General features: G+C 41.2%; 1 protein-coding gene and 1 pseudogene across 2 annotated transcripts; one reads left to right on the plus strand and one right to left on the minus strand.

The window, feature by feature from the left end:
- Positions 1-96: 96 nt before the first annotated feature.
- LOC112880413 (sec1 family domain-containing protein MIP3) lies at positions 97-8831 on the plus strand. 2 transcript variants are annotated; one of them, XM_025945024.1, is made up of 11 exons: positions 97-283; positions 707-826; positions 965-1042; positions 2666-2727; positions 2836-2980; positions 3445-3588; positions 4316-4468; positions 5000-5509; positions 5616-7154; positions 7246-7314; positions 8139-8831. In XM_025945024.1, exons 5-11 carry the CDS (start codon positions 2933-2935, stop codon positions 8253-8255), a joined length of 2580 nt encoding a protein of 859 aa, XP_025800809.1. In that variant the 5' UTR covers positions 97-283; positions 707-826; positions 965-1042; positions 2666-2727; positions 2836-2932; the 3' UTR covers positions 8256-8831. The 2 variants fall into 2 exon arrangements, with proteins under 2 accessions (XP_025800809.1, XP_025800810.1); XM_025945025.1 differs by lacking the exons at positions 97-283; positions 707-826; positions 965-1042 and having other exon boundaries at positions 1316-2727.
- Positions 8832-9500: 669 nt separating this feature from the next.
- LOC112882144 lies at positions 9501-16959 on the minus strand (annotated as a pseudogene).
- Between the last annotated feature and the right edge of the window lie 422 nt (positions 16960-17381).

Genomic DNA, 17381 nt, shown 5'->3' on the forward strand with positions numbered 1-17381 from the left:
CGCGCGCCGCCCGGCTGCCGCCCGCAGCCCCGGCGCCCCGCACGCCGCCCGCAGCCCCGCCCGCCGCGGCGCCGCCCGCAGCCCCGCCCCCGCCCGCCCGCAGCCCCGCCCTACCGCCCGCAGCGGCGCAGCCCCGCCCGCCGCCCGCTCGCCCGCCGCCGCCCGCCTGACTGCCTTCTGCGCCTCTGCGGTCTGCGCTCGGAGGCTTCTGGTGCGGTGGTGCGGTGGTGCCTCTGCCTTCTGCGCCTCTGCGCTCTGAGGCAGTGAGGCTTCTGGAGTTCTGGTGAATGCTTTGTTGATTTGTTCGATTCCCTAAGGCCTAATCCAGTAATCCCTATGTGCTTTGTGAAATGTGAATTGTGAAGACGTATTTTGATTCCCTACATTTCAATTTATGCAGTGATTAGTGGATAGTACTCCAATCCCACGTCTTTGCTAACTGATCTAGCCTTTTAGTCAGTTTTATGAATTCATGCTGTCAGTATCTAACTTCGCATGTTATGTAATATGTATATTGAAATTCATTCACAGGTTATAGTTATTGCTAGATTAGCCATATGTTTGATGCATTAATAATATGCTGCACAATTGATCTAAAGGCGAGATACTTATAGTTCATTCTGTCTATTACTCAAACTTGTGTGTGTAGTAAAACTCATAGCTTCTTCCATCTACTTTTCATGTACTAATATCCGTGTATGTGCAGATTGGCGCCGCTCCGGCCGCCGTCCTTGCCATCTTGCTGAGTGCCAGCGCCCCGCCGCCATCCTAAGTTCATAACCATGGTTGGAAATAGCAAGGGGAAGAAAAAAAATTAACCAAAACGGTATATTTTTACTCATTGTCCAGTTCCTCTAGCAATGTCTAGTAATTTATAGGTATATCTTGAGGTATACTTATTCCTCTTTTTAAACATTCTTCACTTAAATATATCATTATTAACTCATTTTTATCTTTTTTGCAGATTTTTAATTGCTATATTGTAATTGATATTTGGCTATTATTTAACATGATCGCGTCATCACGATGACCTCTTGATAAGGTATTTCTTCGCTCTCATTTCAGTCTCATTTTACATTTGCTTGTTGTGAAAAACGTTTAAATTACGGCATGCATTTTTTTAGCTGTTGTCTCGGCAACACCTTGATTTTTTTGCGTCCTCCGCCACTGAGACAGTCAACGTTTTCCCAGAGGTGTCTCCATCTGGTGGACAGATAGCAGTCACTGCAGCCTCCATTACTGTCATTAGCGAAAGAATTTTGATCAAAATGTCATCCGGTAGTGTGCTGATCCTGTCATGATTCTGCAGAAGAAACAGCAATTAACATATGTAAAGCATTTCAGAAATTGCATATTCCATTTTTTTAAAAAAGGAGGCACTTAACTTTTAAAATAAGTATTGAGTGCAATGCCTAGATGGATAACAAAAGAAAATCTTCCTTGAACAAATACACATGGGGGATTGGTAAACTTTTCTTCAGTTTGCATAATACTTCAAGATTGATCTTAAAATGAATCAGCAAGTGAAAGCAAAACGTCAGGAAAATCTTTTCATCTCCTACTACCATTAGATTGCTGTTATTTAGATCAGGGTTTTTTGGTTCATGCCTCATTACAAACCCGGACACTGTATAACAAAATCTGGCATCCATGAGCTTCGAACCAAACAACCTCTAATGCAATTGGAAACCTTTACAAATTGAAATTACTATCACCTTTATGGTACTATGCTTCTATGCCAGCGAATCTGTTAAGATTAATATGAATGCACAATTCATGTGAGAAGGAAAATGATGCATTGACGCTACATTCTTGAAACAATTATCCGTGATCGATTCGAATCTAATAAGAAAAATGACTATGTGTATTCATATTTGTAGTTATCCTACCGTATTTGATTCGTGTACATCAAAAAGTAAAGTCCACACAAGTAGGAAAACACACACTTATAAAATTATAATAATATATATACACATGGCATTGTTTGTGTGAAGAGCAAGTTGCACGTACAAACACAGTTATATTGTAAAGCACCTCATAAGTTATTATCTATGGAGTTTTAGATTACGTTGTTTTCAAGAATGCTACATTATCTTTACATATTTAAATTGATAAATGAAGCAAACTTTTATAATAAAGAGTTTCATTTTACAAATTTATAGGCTAGGGAAGACATTTAACAGCAACATGATGTTGAGAAATTATATAATCACTCACCCCCTTTGTTCTATAAAGAGTAAAATTCTAATTTTAGATAGATTAGTGTTATTGGCAAATGACCATACTATCCTCAGTACTTGTCTCAATCCCATTGAATTTAGGTATGGAAAATGTTCAATTTCCATAGAATTAGTTACAACATGCAACTAATTAAATTCTAAAAAATATATTTAAAAGGATAGGACAGACAGTTGTGATAAGATTGTACTTTTTATGAAACTTTTAACCTTAAATTGCTCTTTATGGGACGAGGGAGTAGTAATGGGCTGGATTAAAGTTTTGGGCTATTTTTTTCTCCCATTAAAACGCACCGCCGATAGAAAAAAAAATTGAGCCCGGCGCTCCTTTCCGGCCCAGGACGGCCCCGAGCGCGCGTTCCTTTTTTTTTTTCCTTTTTCTCCGCTTCTTTCCTTTTTCCGCTCAGCTCTCGGCCTTTCTTCCCCAGCGGCGACGACAGGGCGAGCGGCCACCGGCGCTAGGTCTTCACCGGCGACGAGCATCCGACAGGTATGACCGCCTATTCCTTTCCCTTCCTGCTGTGCGAAATCGAACACCCAAAATCCTGATGTATGCTATCTGTATTTACCTGCTAAACCTCGTTTCTTTTTTTGCCAGTTCTATACTGGGTCCGCCCCTGCCTCCTCGCCCTCCCATCCTCGTTCCGATCCTTCTTAGGGTGCCGCTTACTCATCCCCCCTCCTAGGAGGGCGCGATGGGGTCCGTGGATCTGATTGCCTCCTGCCGCGACTCCATATGCCAGGTCGGATCTCTTCCCACTTTGTCCTTATTCCGGGTCTATGCTTGTTTGCCCCAATTTCTTTCGTACGACACAGCACCAAGTTTCAGCTACTATCGCGTGGAATCCGTGTGGTTTCCATGACTTTGCTTTGGCACCTAGTCATGCGAATTCGCGCTGTGCAGCGATTATCTGATAAATGTGCCTGATTGGAGCAATTAACCTGTTAAAAGAACCACCTTTTTTTACTTCCTGGACTGAAACGTGGATTATTTTTGTTGTCAAGGTTTATGTTACCATACCCAGTACATTTCACCTGTCCAGCTTATTACCATCTTTTGAGCTTCTGGACCTAAAATTTGTCTTCTGTAATAACCAGCTCAATTTGTGGATAATTTGCCAATAATAGCTTGTGATGAGTTCTGAATGGAAAACTATCATCTTTTCGGCTTTGAAGAGTTAAATGCATTTACTTACTGTGGTCGCAGATTGGAGATGAGATTGCGGATGCAATAGTGTATGTTGATGCGGGCACTCTGGAGGCCTTTCAGTTCATAGGAGCGTTTCCTCTGCTTCTTGAGCTTGGTGCTCGTGCTGTGTGCAGCTTGGAGAATGCGTCACCTCTTGATGCTGTGAGATTCCTTTACTACCTTGCTACCAGTCATAACTTGCAGTCAGTGAGATATGCTTAAATGCGAGTGCAGAACTGAGTGAAACATGTTTGGTCCATCCAAGCTCAAACAAGTAAATGCATGTCTACAATACAAATGAATGATAAAGATCAGGACACATTCATAATTAGATTACAGATTCTTCTAATCATGGCAAACTTGATCCTGAGTAGGGATGCAGTATCACGTTAATTTCTATCATCAGGAGCTGTGACTTGCACACTTTAGGATTATAGAGAGAGGGGGGTGAGTATGACAGTGATGCAATACTCTCCGCTGGTAGCATGACAGGATTGGTTTTATGATGATTTTGTGTATTCTATTGCTCTGTGCCTATTTTCTCGATGTTATTTATGCAGAGCAGATTTTTTTTAGAAGAACATGTTTTTTAACGAAACTGTTGTTGAAATACTTTCTCAATATCGAGTTGGTAGACAATGATGCACAATAAGTAAATGGTGTTTTGTTCTAGCTTGATGGACTTCGAGTTTCTCCTTTCATAATGTATGTTCTTGTTAAATACTGCCTATTGCTATTGGTTTTACAGCACCTTGAGTTTTTGTATAATTAATATATCTGTTTTGTTCAGTACTTATGATGGATTGGAAGTGCCAGGCCTAATAACCTTCATGAATGTTCTGTTCTTCTACTCTTTACCTGATTGTGCGGTGTATCTTGTGCTTTGCAGGTTGCTGACTGGCACTCAACATTTTCTCATCCAGTAAGGAAGATTGTAGTGCTTACATCCCGTCTTCTTAGTGATGCACATCGATATATTCTGCGATGCCTGGGCAACCATGGGACTGTTTCACATTGTATGGTGCTGACAGCTATTTCCGAGGTGCTTCCCCACTGCAAGACTATGTTCCTTGTGATTTATTGATTGCCTTTAAGCGCTCAAGAATCCTGCTTGCTAATGTTTTTCCTTCCACTAAAACTCTCTTGATAGAAAATTACCTAAAATACCTTTGGTTGGCACTGAATTCCTACTTATTTATTTTTAAATACAACAAAATCCACAGTAAAACCATTTACAATGTTTGATTTCCCCCCTAATATACGTAATCTGTATCAATTTGCATGTACGCTACTGTAGTATATATCTTACTTATTATTTAATTATATTGTATTAGTTAGCCTGAGGTCCTCGTGTTTTTGTATAGCTGATGAGTACTGATAGAGCGTCTTTAGCTGATGGTGTTTCCTCTGAATTCCACAGTAACTTCTGCATTACTTAGAAAAAAATTGTGTAAATTTATATGTTGCTACTGTTATTCATCTTGCTTTCTTAGAGCACTTCGAAGCAATATCAATAGTACCCTAAATTTGTCCAAGCGGACCTTTTGAATCTTTTTGCGAAAACTTATTGCAGATTGGTCATTCAGCATATGTTGATTCTCCACTTGGGCCAGATGCTTTCCAGGAGTACGAGACATTACTCGTTCAGGACCATGAGGAGCTTTTCAAAAAGTGTGAGAAATCAAATAAACATAAAGATAGTATTAGTTACACAGGGAGTGATTTCACCTTAGATGTTGATAAGGATTCTGAATGGGGTTCTGGGGTCCATTATGGATCGAATTCTGAATCTAGCCCAACGAAAAGGAATTTATTTGATGGTGACTTAGGCCAGTTAGAAGCGAGCAGAAAGAGGTTGTCTGTAACTGTGTCTCACTTCCCAATGATTTTCTCTCCTATTTCCTCAAGGGCCTTTGTCTTGCCTTCTGAGGGCATAATTGCTGACTCATGCTTGTCGAATGAGCATGGAGATTCCCTTGGTCCTGGTCTACCCTCCATATCTACTGGTAAACCTTTCGACAGTGATGAGGTGCCTCCAGGAGTGACATTGACTGCTCAGTTCCTGTATCATTTGGCCAATAAGGTAACCATTTATCTCATAGGACATGCCGCTTGCTGGTGACATTTTTCTATTTTTTAAGGATTTGAGCCTTTGTTGATTGCCACTCTTCATTACAAAATGTCTGCAGATGGATCTAAAGCTCGATATATTTTCACTCGGTGATACATCAAAGATCATTGGGAAGCTGATGATGGATATGTCAAGTTTATATGATGTTGGTCGTAATAAGAGATCTGCCGGTCTATTAATCGTAGATCGCACACTTGATCTCCTAACTCCTTGCTTCCATGGTGACTCATTTCTTGATAGGATGCTGTCCTCGTTGCCACACAAGGAAAGGATGTCATCACCATATTCTGTAGCGAAAAATCCACAGACTCCAAGCAAGCATTCTCACGCTGCTGTTAGACGTGTCCCACTGGATATAAAGGTTCCTTTTGAGACAGTTTTTAAGAAGGAAGAACCTAAGAGTAGGACCAGTATGGTGTCTGAAGGTATCATGTCATTTATGTCTGGATGGAACTCTGCTGAAGTTGACACTGAAGTTACCTGGCTACCTGATTATTCTGACAAAGCACACGATGACAGACTTGGCAGTGAACTTGGCACTCTAAGTGGTTCACTCCTATCGAATTATGCTGGAGTACGCTACTTAGAAGCATTATTAGACAGAGGAGCAAAAGATGGGTTAATGCTGATTAAGAAATGGCTTATCGAAGCTCTTCAGCATGAGAAACTATCCTCTGCATCTAAAGGTCGACAAGGAGCCTCATCTGTTTCAGAGATTCATTCTATGGTGCAAATACTCTCACGAGACCAGATGTCACTGTTAAGAAACCGAGGAGTTATCCAGTTAGCTCTGGCTGCTGAAATGACTCTCCTGGAGCCTCAAAGTTCTCACTGGGATGCTTTTACTAGTGCTGAGAGAATATTAAGTGTAACATCTGCAGAGACGACTCAAAGTCTTGCCAGTGAGCTTCGTGATTTCATCAACACTAGCACTTCAGTGGACTCTCACAAACAAGCTACTACAATGGAGTCTTCACAGGGATTACTTAGTTTTCAGGATGTATTACTTCTAACAATTATTGGGTATATCTTGGCTGGTGAGAATTTTCCTACATCAATAGCTGGTGGTCCCTTTTCTTGGGAAGATGAGCGGTCTCTTAAAGATGTCGTGGTAGACTCTATCCTTGAGCGACCATCATCGGTGAAGCTACGATTCCTTCATGGCCTGGATAATGAACTTGAAGCTAAAGCAAGATCCAAAGATGTTGAGAGAAATAATAAGGATTCTACTGAGCCAGCATCCAATACTGATGATTTTGATGATGAGTGGGGTAACTGGGATGACAATGATAATGCCGATGACCAAAAGGAGGAAGCTTATGGGGACATGCAACTTAAGTTGGAAGTCCGAGATAGGGTTGATCAACTTTTCAAATTCTTTCACAAATTGTCCAGTATGAGGTTAAGAAACCATGCTCTTGGAGAAGGCCTAGCAGCATTAAGTAGATTTGAAACTGATAGCTACTCAAAGAAAGGCTTGCTTTATAAATTGCTATTAGCTCTGTTGTCAAGGTACGATATACCTGGCCTCGAATACCATTCATCAGCTGTTGGTCGTTTATTCAAGAGTGGATTAGGGAGATTTGGGCTTGGACAGGTGAGTTTCTTAGTTACTTTTTATTTTGCTTGTGGCTGTCTCTTTGTTTATCTCTTTATTTTCCTTTTTCTAACTAGTGTTCCATTTGCAGTCCAAACCAAGTTTTGGTGATCAAAGTGTGCTTATCATTTTTGTTGTGGGGGGTATTAATACTCTGGAGGTATGGATCCATTTTCTTTGGTTTCCATTATTTGATCCTGTCATGATCATGATTTAAGTCCTATGTTTTCTCCCAGGCTGTTTGGTGTTTACATGAATATTTAGTCTCTATTGCAAACTGTATGAACCCATCACTAGTTTTTAAATAGAAGTATGGAATCGGATATCTTTATCATTGTCATTTGTGATTCTATGAAAAATCATACTTTAGTTAATTCATCAGATGTGATAGCATAATGTACTTTTTCTTGGTATAGTGAGTTTATCTTAGTATGAAGGAAGCACACCTTACTTACCCTCTGATTCAAAATACATATTTTGTTTCAGGAATCTTTTCATTCAAACTTTTTAACTTTGATTTGAGTGTTTGGCCATCAATATATAACAAACTGCATAGATTGACAACGTAAGATGCTACTATATCCTCCATGAAAAGTGCTTTCAAAACTTTAACTTCCTTTCTTTGAAATGACATTTTTATAGAAATTTCTGTTCAAAGTTTCACCTTGTAGATCGTGTCAATATCCTAAATGACATATATTTTGAATCTGAGCAAGTATTATTTATTGCCATTCTTTTTACCTTGATATTTTTTTTTCTTTTTCACTGTACAAAATCTGGTTCTTTAATAGTAAGTTTTAATTACTGCAGTTTGAAAAGCACATGCTAGGTTAGTTTTTCATTTTTCAACATACAATCTCCAAAACCCCAACACTTGTACAATCTTCTGAAATGTAGAATGTGGTGTGTCATACAGTAATAACATTATATCAAACAAGATGGTAATCAGTGCCTTACCAAATCAAATGACCTCTTTTATGCAAGGTGCGGGAAGTTATGAAGGCAATCTCAGAGAGCAGCAGACCAGATGTGGAGCTTGTTCTTGGCGGTACCACCCTTCTCACTCCAGATGACATGTTTGAGTTGATGTTGGGCTCATAAGTTCAACCTTCATGCTTGAGGCTTAATGCTATTGGGTTCTGACATCACGGGGTGGTGTACAAGGCATCTGAAGAAGGGTCCCAAATAACCCAGATTATTGACCCAGTCCATTTTTCAGAAATTCTAATGTCTGGTGGTGCAGAATGTTCAGACTATGAAGAGCGTGTTGTTAATACTACCAGAAGCAATGCAAGCAGTTGGCAATGTCTGGTGGACCCTTTGTCATAAGCTGCAAGACATACTGTTCTTCATAGGTTTGCAGCACCGGCAATAGTGGCCTTTGCAGTAATCTTCTGAAAATGCACACATTGCTGGAAGCTATACAAAAGTATATACATCCTATGGAGTCAATGGCCAGCATGCTTCTATCTTAGAACGTCAACAGATGGCAAACATTAGATAAGTCTGAATTAACCTGCTAACTATACACTCAAAATTAGCATGGACATCAGGACGTGTTAATTCTTATGAGAAGTTGTTTTGCTTCCAAAGATATGCTTACTAGTACAGTAAGCAGCATGTAAAATCAGTGTACATTGTATGGTTGTGATAAGGAAGTTTTGGAGATTTACTGCAGTGGAGAAGTCTAAAACATTCCTATATTGAAAATTTATCTAAAATATCTTTTCTATACGCCTCTCATCTGGGTATAGCTACAGTTTGTATTCATATACAAACATACACAAACTCTGCACACGCATCCAATTCACACCTCATGCACTCAATCAGATCTTAAGTTCACCGGAACCATCCATGACTCCGTAGGCCGCGGGCGCATTGCATTCCTAATTATTTGAGGGTTTGGCCTGTCATCCGAGGTAGCGCTTAGTGGCCAACCACCCAAGCCGCTGGCTCGTTCTCAATATCCTTTTTGATTCACTGGATTTTATTCTGAATCTTTTGATCCTTCAAGTCATCTCAGGCCTTGGAAAGAAGTCTGTGATTTGTATGACATATTAATGGACACTTCTGAAAATTAGACAAGAATTTAGGACTAGAAGATGACAGATTGCGGAGTACGTGAAATATGTATCCTACCACAGACCATACACAAAAGCATGTGTGCTTTGTATTTCACTAGCTCAGTGCCTTGATACACTATCGCCACAAAAGAGCACTGTGTGAGTGCCCATTAGCGTATGAACAGTACAAACCAGTACGCAGAAGAAAGAGCCACACTTTATCGCGTATGCGTAGTAGCTGCACACAGGGGAACATTTCCCACATTAGTCTCACCAAGAAACACTTCAGCGCAACAGTAATCCATCCACGAAGAGAGATCCACATCACAAATTAAAGGAAACTAACGGCTACAGGATCCGAAACTACAGAGTTCAGTTTACTACTATGATATTTCTTCACTAATTGCAGCTAGTACCAAAGTCATTGCAATCTGGTTTCTCACATGTCATAACATGCTCAAAATGCCCTACTTCATTGATAATTGGTAACGACCGTGACATTCTTATCGATAGCACGACAGCCACATAATAGTGAGCTTCACGGTAGATGGAACATTAGGGGCCAAGTGAGTTGACACCACCTCCCTTGCATAATTACACCTTTTATCATCTTCAGACTCCTCCCTCGTCCGTTTGCTGTAGCCGACGCAGTTGCGTGGATGTGTGTCAACTGTTAGGGTCTTCAACAAAGGTGACCAACTTAACAGAAAGAACACAAGTTGCACCATTTCAGATTCCCCACTAAACCCTCCAATCCTAATAGTGTGGAGCCTTGTAGGTGTAAAATTCTTGGGCCATCTAATCTTCAGCTTTTTTGGTGGACGCAGCCTACCATGGACCTGTAAATAAGTAAAGCAATATGAGATAGTACAAGGCTAACAAATAACGACTACACTGCGTGCTTGAAAACACATCCACTGTAGAATATGATATATTGTTTATTAGTTGTGATAAAAGGTAAATAAGGGCAATGTATCTCTGTGTAGCACCTAGCAGGGTTCTTTCCCCTTACTGCACCTTTTATATTGGTTGTTTCGGTATGATTCGAGGAAGACCAGATATTTTTTAAAGCTCAAATTTGTAGATAATAATCCAAAGTAAACTTGGGTAAAAAAAAATCAAATATAAACAGTAACCATTCAGTTAGTGGGAGGAACTGTCAGGGACCAGGAAAATCCCTAAATCTGGTACTTTTAACCCTGAAGACTAGCATGCACAAATTATATACCTCAAGCTCCAGTCTTTCTACTAAACGGGCAGCTTTAAGGAGATAAGTGACAAAACGGATGCTCTTTTTCCAAGATGTCAAGATATACAACATAATTTCCTTCAAACCGGTGAATCTTCCACTGAGCTGTAGTATACGAGATACCTAAATATAGCCCGAAAAGGAAACACATAGAAAATGGGGATAAGTTCAGCAACAACTTCTAAAAACGTTACATCACTAAGTGATGGTTTGTTACATACCTGCAAACGAGAGGGGAACTGCAACCTCAGCGTTTTGAGTTTAGGGAATACACCTATGCAGTCTAAAGGGGACTCAGTCAACTCACCACCACGCCGAAAAAGAACATTAAGTTCACAAAGAACTGGTGCGCATTCATACTCAATATTGATGACCTTATTACCCATGTATGAGAAACGCTTGAGCTTTTCAGCATGAATACTGATACTTAATAATCTCCAGCAGTTATGAACTCCTAAGGCCAACAATTCCGCATGAGAAGTTCTCAGATTGATCAACTTATCACATCCTCCGAGATGTAACCGACGGACAGCACGACAGCTGGATATAATACTCTGAAGAACTTCATCAACCACTTGCACATAGCCGAGTCGCAGGGAAACCAGATGAGAGAATCCAATGAGGTTTGCTGGTACTGTTTCTAAACTGCATGTGGATAGAAACATATAGCGCAATTGGCAGCCTCTCAAATCAACATAATGCTCCAAAGGGAACAAGTATCGCTCTGCATGCTGTGTGTCCACCCGCACCATGCCACTATAGTCAGAAAGGATAAAGTTAACAATTTCTGAACCGGATGTAGCTGCAAATGTAACCCAGCGATCTAGCTCTGAAGCATGGACTGAGGATAGTGGGAACCTAACTTCGAATTTCTTGATTCTATTACATTTATGGTGTCTCAGAACCCCATTTACTTTATTCACAAACTTTGTAGCCTCTGAATTCAAGAAATCAGGATTTCCATGATAATCTGAATTTGCTGGCACTTGCATCCCAAAAGTATCCATGTGAAGGATGAGATGGTCGACGTTTTCCCAGAGGTGTCCATCTTGGGGAAAGAACATCAGTCCTTGCAGCCTCCCTTACTGTCATTAGCGAAAGTATTTTGATCAAAATATCATCTGGGAGTGCGCTGATCCTATCAGAATTCTGTAGAAAAAATAGAATCAGAGGTATTAAGTCATTTTAGCAAATGAATGTTTCTCCTTTTATTTTCTTTGCAGAAGAAAGCACATGTTTCTTAACATGTGCATTAACTAGAATGTCTATTTGGACACGAAATAAATTTTTTCTTCCTTGGAAAATTTCTAGGTCTGGCCTGTAAGCTTATATGGAGAAGAAGAAAGTTCCTGAAGATATAGACTAAGTATACTTTCCTAAAACTTGCATAATTCTTCAAGACTACCCTTCAATCAATTCAGCAAGCGAAAGCAATAGTTCAGGCAAGAAAGACATTCCAAACAGTTGATTGCATCTCCTACTAGAAACTACCATTATGTTGCTGTTATCTACATCATGGTTGTTTGGTTCAACTGCTTGAACAGCTCAAGCCACATTCAAACCTGGCCACAGTAAACAGAATTTGGCATCCGTGGGTGTCAAACCAAACAGCCTAATGCCACTGGTAACCTTTGTATGTTGAAACTACCATCACCTTTGTTGTACTATGCTTCTATTGCATCAAATTTGTTGCGATTAATATCAATGCACAGTTTTATTGATGAAAATTACACTCATATTCAAGTATTAAATTTTCCGATAGAGCAATAATTTTTTTTACCTATTGTAACATCCTTTGAAGAATCTGATCAGCCTAACAGTTGAATTTTCCAACCTCACCACATCCTACTAACATCATCGACTCTAGGATTATTTCTACATAAAGCCTGAGATGAAACTGAACTACAAATATGATTTAAAGCATCACTTTCAACCAAAAATTAGCACGGCGGTTGAATTTTCTAATCCTCAACATATCCTACTAAGATCCTCAACTCGAGGATTGCTTGTACATAAAGCCTGAGTTGAAACTGAACTACAAATATGATTTAAAGCATCACTTTCAACCGCAAATTAGCACAATTGTTCTTTCCATGGTAGCAAAAGGACCATAAAGGAATTCCTTCTTCAAGATATAAATACTGCAGTATAGAAAAAGGTTATCCAAAAGATATAATTGTTTCTATTCAATAATAGTAAAAAGAAATGTGCTTTTCGTTGGAATGATCAAAATGCACTTGTTTTAGCTATGCCGAAAAATGAAAAGAAAAAAAAGAGAGAATTACCTGTGCATGTTTCTTGACATTACGCCATGTCCTCTTCTCTAGTGGAATGCAGTCATCTGGAGAAAAGTAAAAAAATACAAATGCTGAGCTGCACAGTTAGGTGACTCAGTTGTGTTCTAGCTGTTCATGTTAAGGTTCGTGATAGGAGGAAAAAAACTGCAATTAAGGTGTTTCCCCTCTAGTTTTCTACCCGCAAAATATAAACAAGAGTTCATTGTTTTTATGTTGAACCACTGACGCAAAGTACTAGGAATGCACGCTGCTTCTTCTGAGAAGGAGCTGCCGAACTTCACTAAATTTGGGAATGGAAATGGAAATCGATCCTTCACAGATTCTTATACGCGCCTACCTTAGTTCCTTCTGTTAAGTTCAACCCCCACAAAAATGGCATTGTGATTTTTTTTTGAATGAAATGGCATTATGATTTATGAGACATTCTATCAGCAGCTTATTGAATAAGTTCCATCCCCATATAAATGTTATCTCAAAGCTCAACTGGAACCCTCTACAGTTCCTGAACAAGAAAATTTTAATGCATATGAACTAGATTGCGATTCGAAATATGGCTTCTGGCTACTGAAAACGGACTTTTTTTTATAAAAAAAAGAACTTGTCTACTGCGCGTCCTATCTCTACCCCCAATATGTTGCTTCAATAGAAGTAAAATCAACACCACCACCCCCCCACCCCCCCCCCCGGCCCCCGGCATCCCTCTTCAATTACCGAGCATTGCCCTGTTTAGATTAGACCAATCTTCTGGCTCGCTTAAACTATCGGCAGAGACCCTAAGTCCTAGGGCACCTCTCCTTCCATTTAGTGAAACCGTACTCCTATGATGCACATCTGCAAACAATGGAGGATGCGGGAAAGATCACGTGCGGATTCCGGCTGCGACGGGTGCCCGGGCGGCGAACTGGAGCCCATCTCGGGCGGCCTGTTCGCCGGCGCGGCCGAGAGAGAGCGCGACAGCGAGCGAGAGAGAGAGAGCAGTCAGGCTTTTGTTCTTATCGGCTTGGGGCTCTATGGTCATTTCAGAGAAGCGGGTCTGGCACTCTAGCTGGCTTCGTTTCCGTCTGAACTTCATTTTGTCGAAGCAGGAGCTCTGCCTTTCCATTACACTGGAAAGCAAGTACATCTTGCTAATTATTCAAAAATATTACAGTAATCCGCACTGTTGCCATCCCATCGAGAAAATTGCGTATTTAGAACTCTAAACGTTGCGCTTTGCAGTTTTGTCGTTCCTAACGTTGACTTTGCAAAAATGACCGGCACTTGATTTTGTTGCCATTTTTATGTATTTTTTTCTCGTTTCTAGTATTTGTCCAACATGTGTTTGGCACATGTTTGGACCATTTTACCCTTCTATTTTTTTAAGGCCCGTGGTGGAAAAAAAAGGTAAAATGGTAAAAAAATATGCCAAATAATACATGGACAAATACTAGAAAAGAGAGAAAATAAGGGGAGGTGTGCACTGGGTATGTATTTTGGTAACTGTTTGAGACACGCGCGGGATTACTATTGGTACCAAAACGACATGATCTTTTTTTTCAGCATTGGGTACACTCGCTAGTCCTACAAATTGCAATGCCTTGCGGCGCAACGAACGCCGGCACGCACATCTGCCTCTCGACGACCCAGGCAAGCCGCGGGCGCGCGGATTATCGCAGCCAGCAGTTAGCAGGTGAGAGATTGACGATCCATTATTTCTACAGACGTGCACAGCCGTAAGAAACAACTGGGCTGGCTTATTGAACATCAAAGCTAAAACAAAGAAACGAGCTCAGGATTACAGGTAACAAATTCCTCCTGCCTGCCTCCTCCTCGAGTAGCGAACGAAGCAAGTTGAGCCCAATGCAACCAAAGTTCTTGGTTCGCTTTGTCATGGTGGCATGTGCATTATCAGCCGAAGAACAGGTTTTATTTCCGCCGTACGGCCAAGACGGCGGGAATGTAAGCAGCCCAGCAGATGGCCAACGTGCGTCTTTGTTCTGTGCCACACTGCAAACCTGCACCACATTTGGGTTGGATTGCCATCGTGCGACCTCTCTAGCTCTGTGGCTGTAAGCTCTCTCTCTCTCTCTCATGCGAAGGAAGTTCGTCAAAAGATCGATCCACCGTATGAACAATCGGGAGATGATGCATTGCATTTGCATCTAGGAGCGAGGTTTGTCCAAAATACACAGCTTGCTTATTGCTCAGCAAATGAAATATCAGCCCTATCTATAAGCACACCACACGTACGCCTCAATGGTACCCACACTACACTGGCACACTCTCACCGCTCAAGACAAAGCATATGCACGTACAGGTGTTGTTCTCAGCTACAAAGAAGCAGGTACGTTTGAAGAAAACTAGCAGCATTGTGATACGAGTCCAAAAACTCGTGATTAATAATATTTTTACTTATTAAGGGAAAAGAGAGCTAAATTTATTTATCACTTGAACACAACTACGTACATCGTCACATTATTTCTTAGACACTGCATAAATACATTATTTTTTATTGTGGAAGACTCAAACTCAGGGATACATATATATATATATATATGTATATATATATGTAGCTGCATACTCATGTACGTACATCATCAGTAGATATTTAGACATCGCTAGCTATGACAGCTTTACAATATATACAATACTACATGTGTATGTGACTTTTATATATAGCAAACTTCTTATACGCCTCTTCGAGCAAATATACGCTTACAAAAGGGGAAAAGCACGCAGGTCTATGATTACAGCTGGGACACGAGAATCATGAACTAGGGATTATATAGGAAAAAAAACACCGCATGTAGGTTAATACTAAATAGGTACTCCCTCTAGAGTTTTGGCTTTTCCAAATATATAGTTTTGTTATACATCTATATATATAGGGTATATCTAGGTGCATAGCAAGAACCATGTATCTAGAAAAGCCAAAACGAGCTATAATTTAGAACGGAGGAAGTACAATATTTTTTGTTCTAGAATGCATATATATACAAGACAACAACTATTGTGAACTTCAGGGCTCAAATAAAGCACTTGAATGATAGCTGACAGGAGTACGTAAGAAATTGGATAAATGAAAGTAAGTTGTTCAGTAATAGTATATGTCGTAGGTCAAAATTGTATATGATCAATATCAAATTCAAATAATTTTGTATATACCATGAATACCTCATACGATGATAAAAGATAGTCATATCAACATAATACCCACAAAAAAGATTGGTGCGCTATGTTAGAGAAAACTATGAAACCCCAATGGCTTTGAGCCCACCATGAACGGAATACAATTCTATGACCTAAAATACAAAAAGAAGTGCTTAAATTGAGCTTGAATGCATTGCTAAAAAAAAAACATGTGCAAGTCTAGCTAGCATGTGCGAATGCACGGGTCAACGACTACCTGAATAGGGTGAGCGAAGATAAATGTTTTTTTCGAAAGACGAAGAGAAATGTTAGAGAGAGAGAGAGAGATGAGGGCCATGCTTGGCACCTCGCACGCCAGCCGCAGCGGCCACCGATCGATCAATCTCCGACGATCCAGGTGGTAGCCGTGCGAGTGGCATACAGGGAGCCAGGCATATTCCCTAGTTTTCACCTCCTCCTCTCCTGCCGCGCGCCATTACTGGCTCAGCTAGCTCCATCGGCGCATGCCCTGCCAAGACAAGCTCTCATCTCCATTCACGCCTGCGTGCAAGATAGAAGATCCTCTCCATTACCCTATAGCTAGCTGCTTCTCGATCAACAGCTCACATTATTCTTCCTCTCTCTCTCGCGCGCACACACACACATCTGAACAATGATAGGGAACGGGAGGAAGAAGATGGGGTGAGGTTGAAGGTGCTTGGCAAGAACAAATATATAGGCCTCCGGACCCCATGGTGATAGATGAGGTCAGGTCCTTGACGAATGTGCCCTAATCCCTCACACACTCGCTTTGCGGCTGATGCACAAAGCATGGCCACACACACTAGCGGCCACCTCCTCACCACTCAGCTCGCACCAAACCCTAGCTGGATCGAGCTGCTACCTTCTCCATCCATCCGCATTATTACAAGAGATATGCCGCGAGCAGAGACAAGCACAAAGCTGCACGCAGATGCGGAAACCCTAGAGGCTGCCGGGGCGCTAGTCGCCGGCCGGCGACATGACACTCTGTCAGGAGGCCTTTCCCTTCGTCCTTGCTGCTCATATAGCTAGCTGCAGCTCCGATCCATGCGGCGTGGGGGTGCGAAATCTTGTGCTTGTTCGCATCTGCGCGATGGCCTGCGCGCATCCACGACGCATCGCGGGAATTAAATTAAATGCAAGTGTACACTTAATGGGCACCTACCAAGAACAAGCCCTCGAGCTTTTTGTGTGGACGCTTGCGTGCAACCTCTCTCCCCCGGTCCCTTTGCAACGCAGTGCTGTCCTCCCTGGACTGGGCTTTGTCTCCCAGTGCTTGGCTTTGGCAGCAAGTAGGATTCCCCTGTGGATGGGGTGTGGACCAAACTGTGGTGGGTCAAGGCACCGGTATGATGATTCACCTGTCTTTTTTACTGACATGCATGCGTGGTTAGGGAATCATGCCCAGCATGCGCAGTCCTAAACCATGATCCATAAAGGAAACCTAAACCCTAGACACGTACCAACG

Source organism: Panicum hallii, chromosome 2 (genome assembly GCF_002211085.1).
Source record: "Panicum hallii strain FIL2 chromosome 2, PHallii_v3.1, whole genome shotgun sequence".
Lineage (NCBI taxonomy): Eukaryota > Viridiplantae > Streptophyta > Magnoliopsida > Poales > Poaceae > Panicum > Panicum hallii.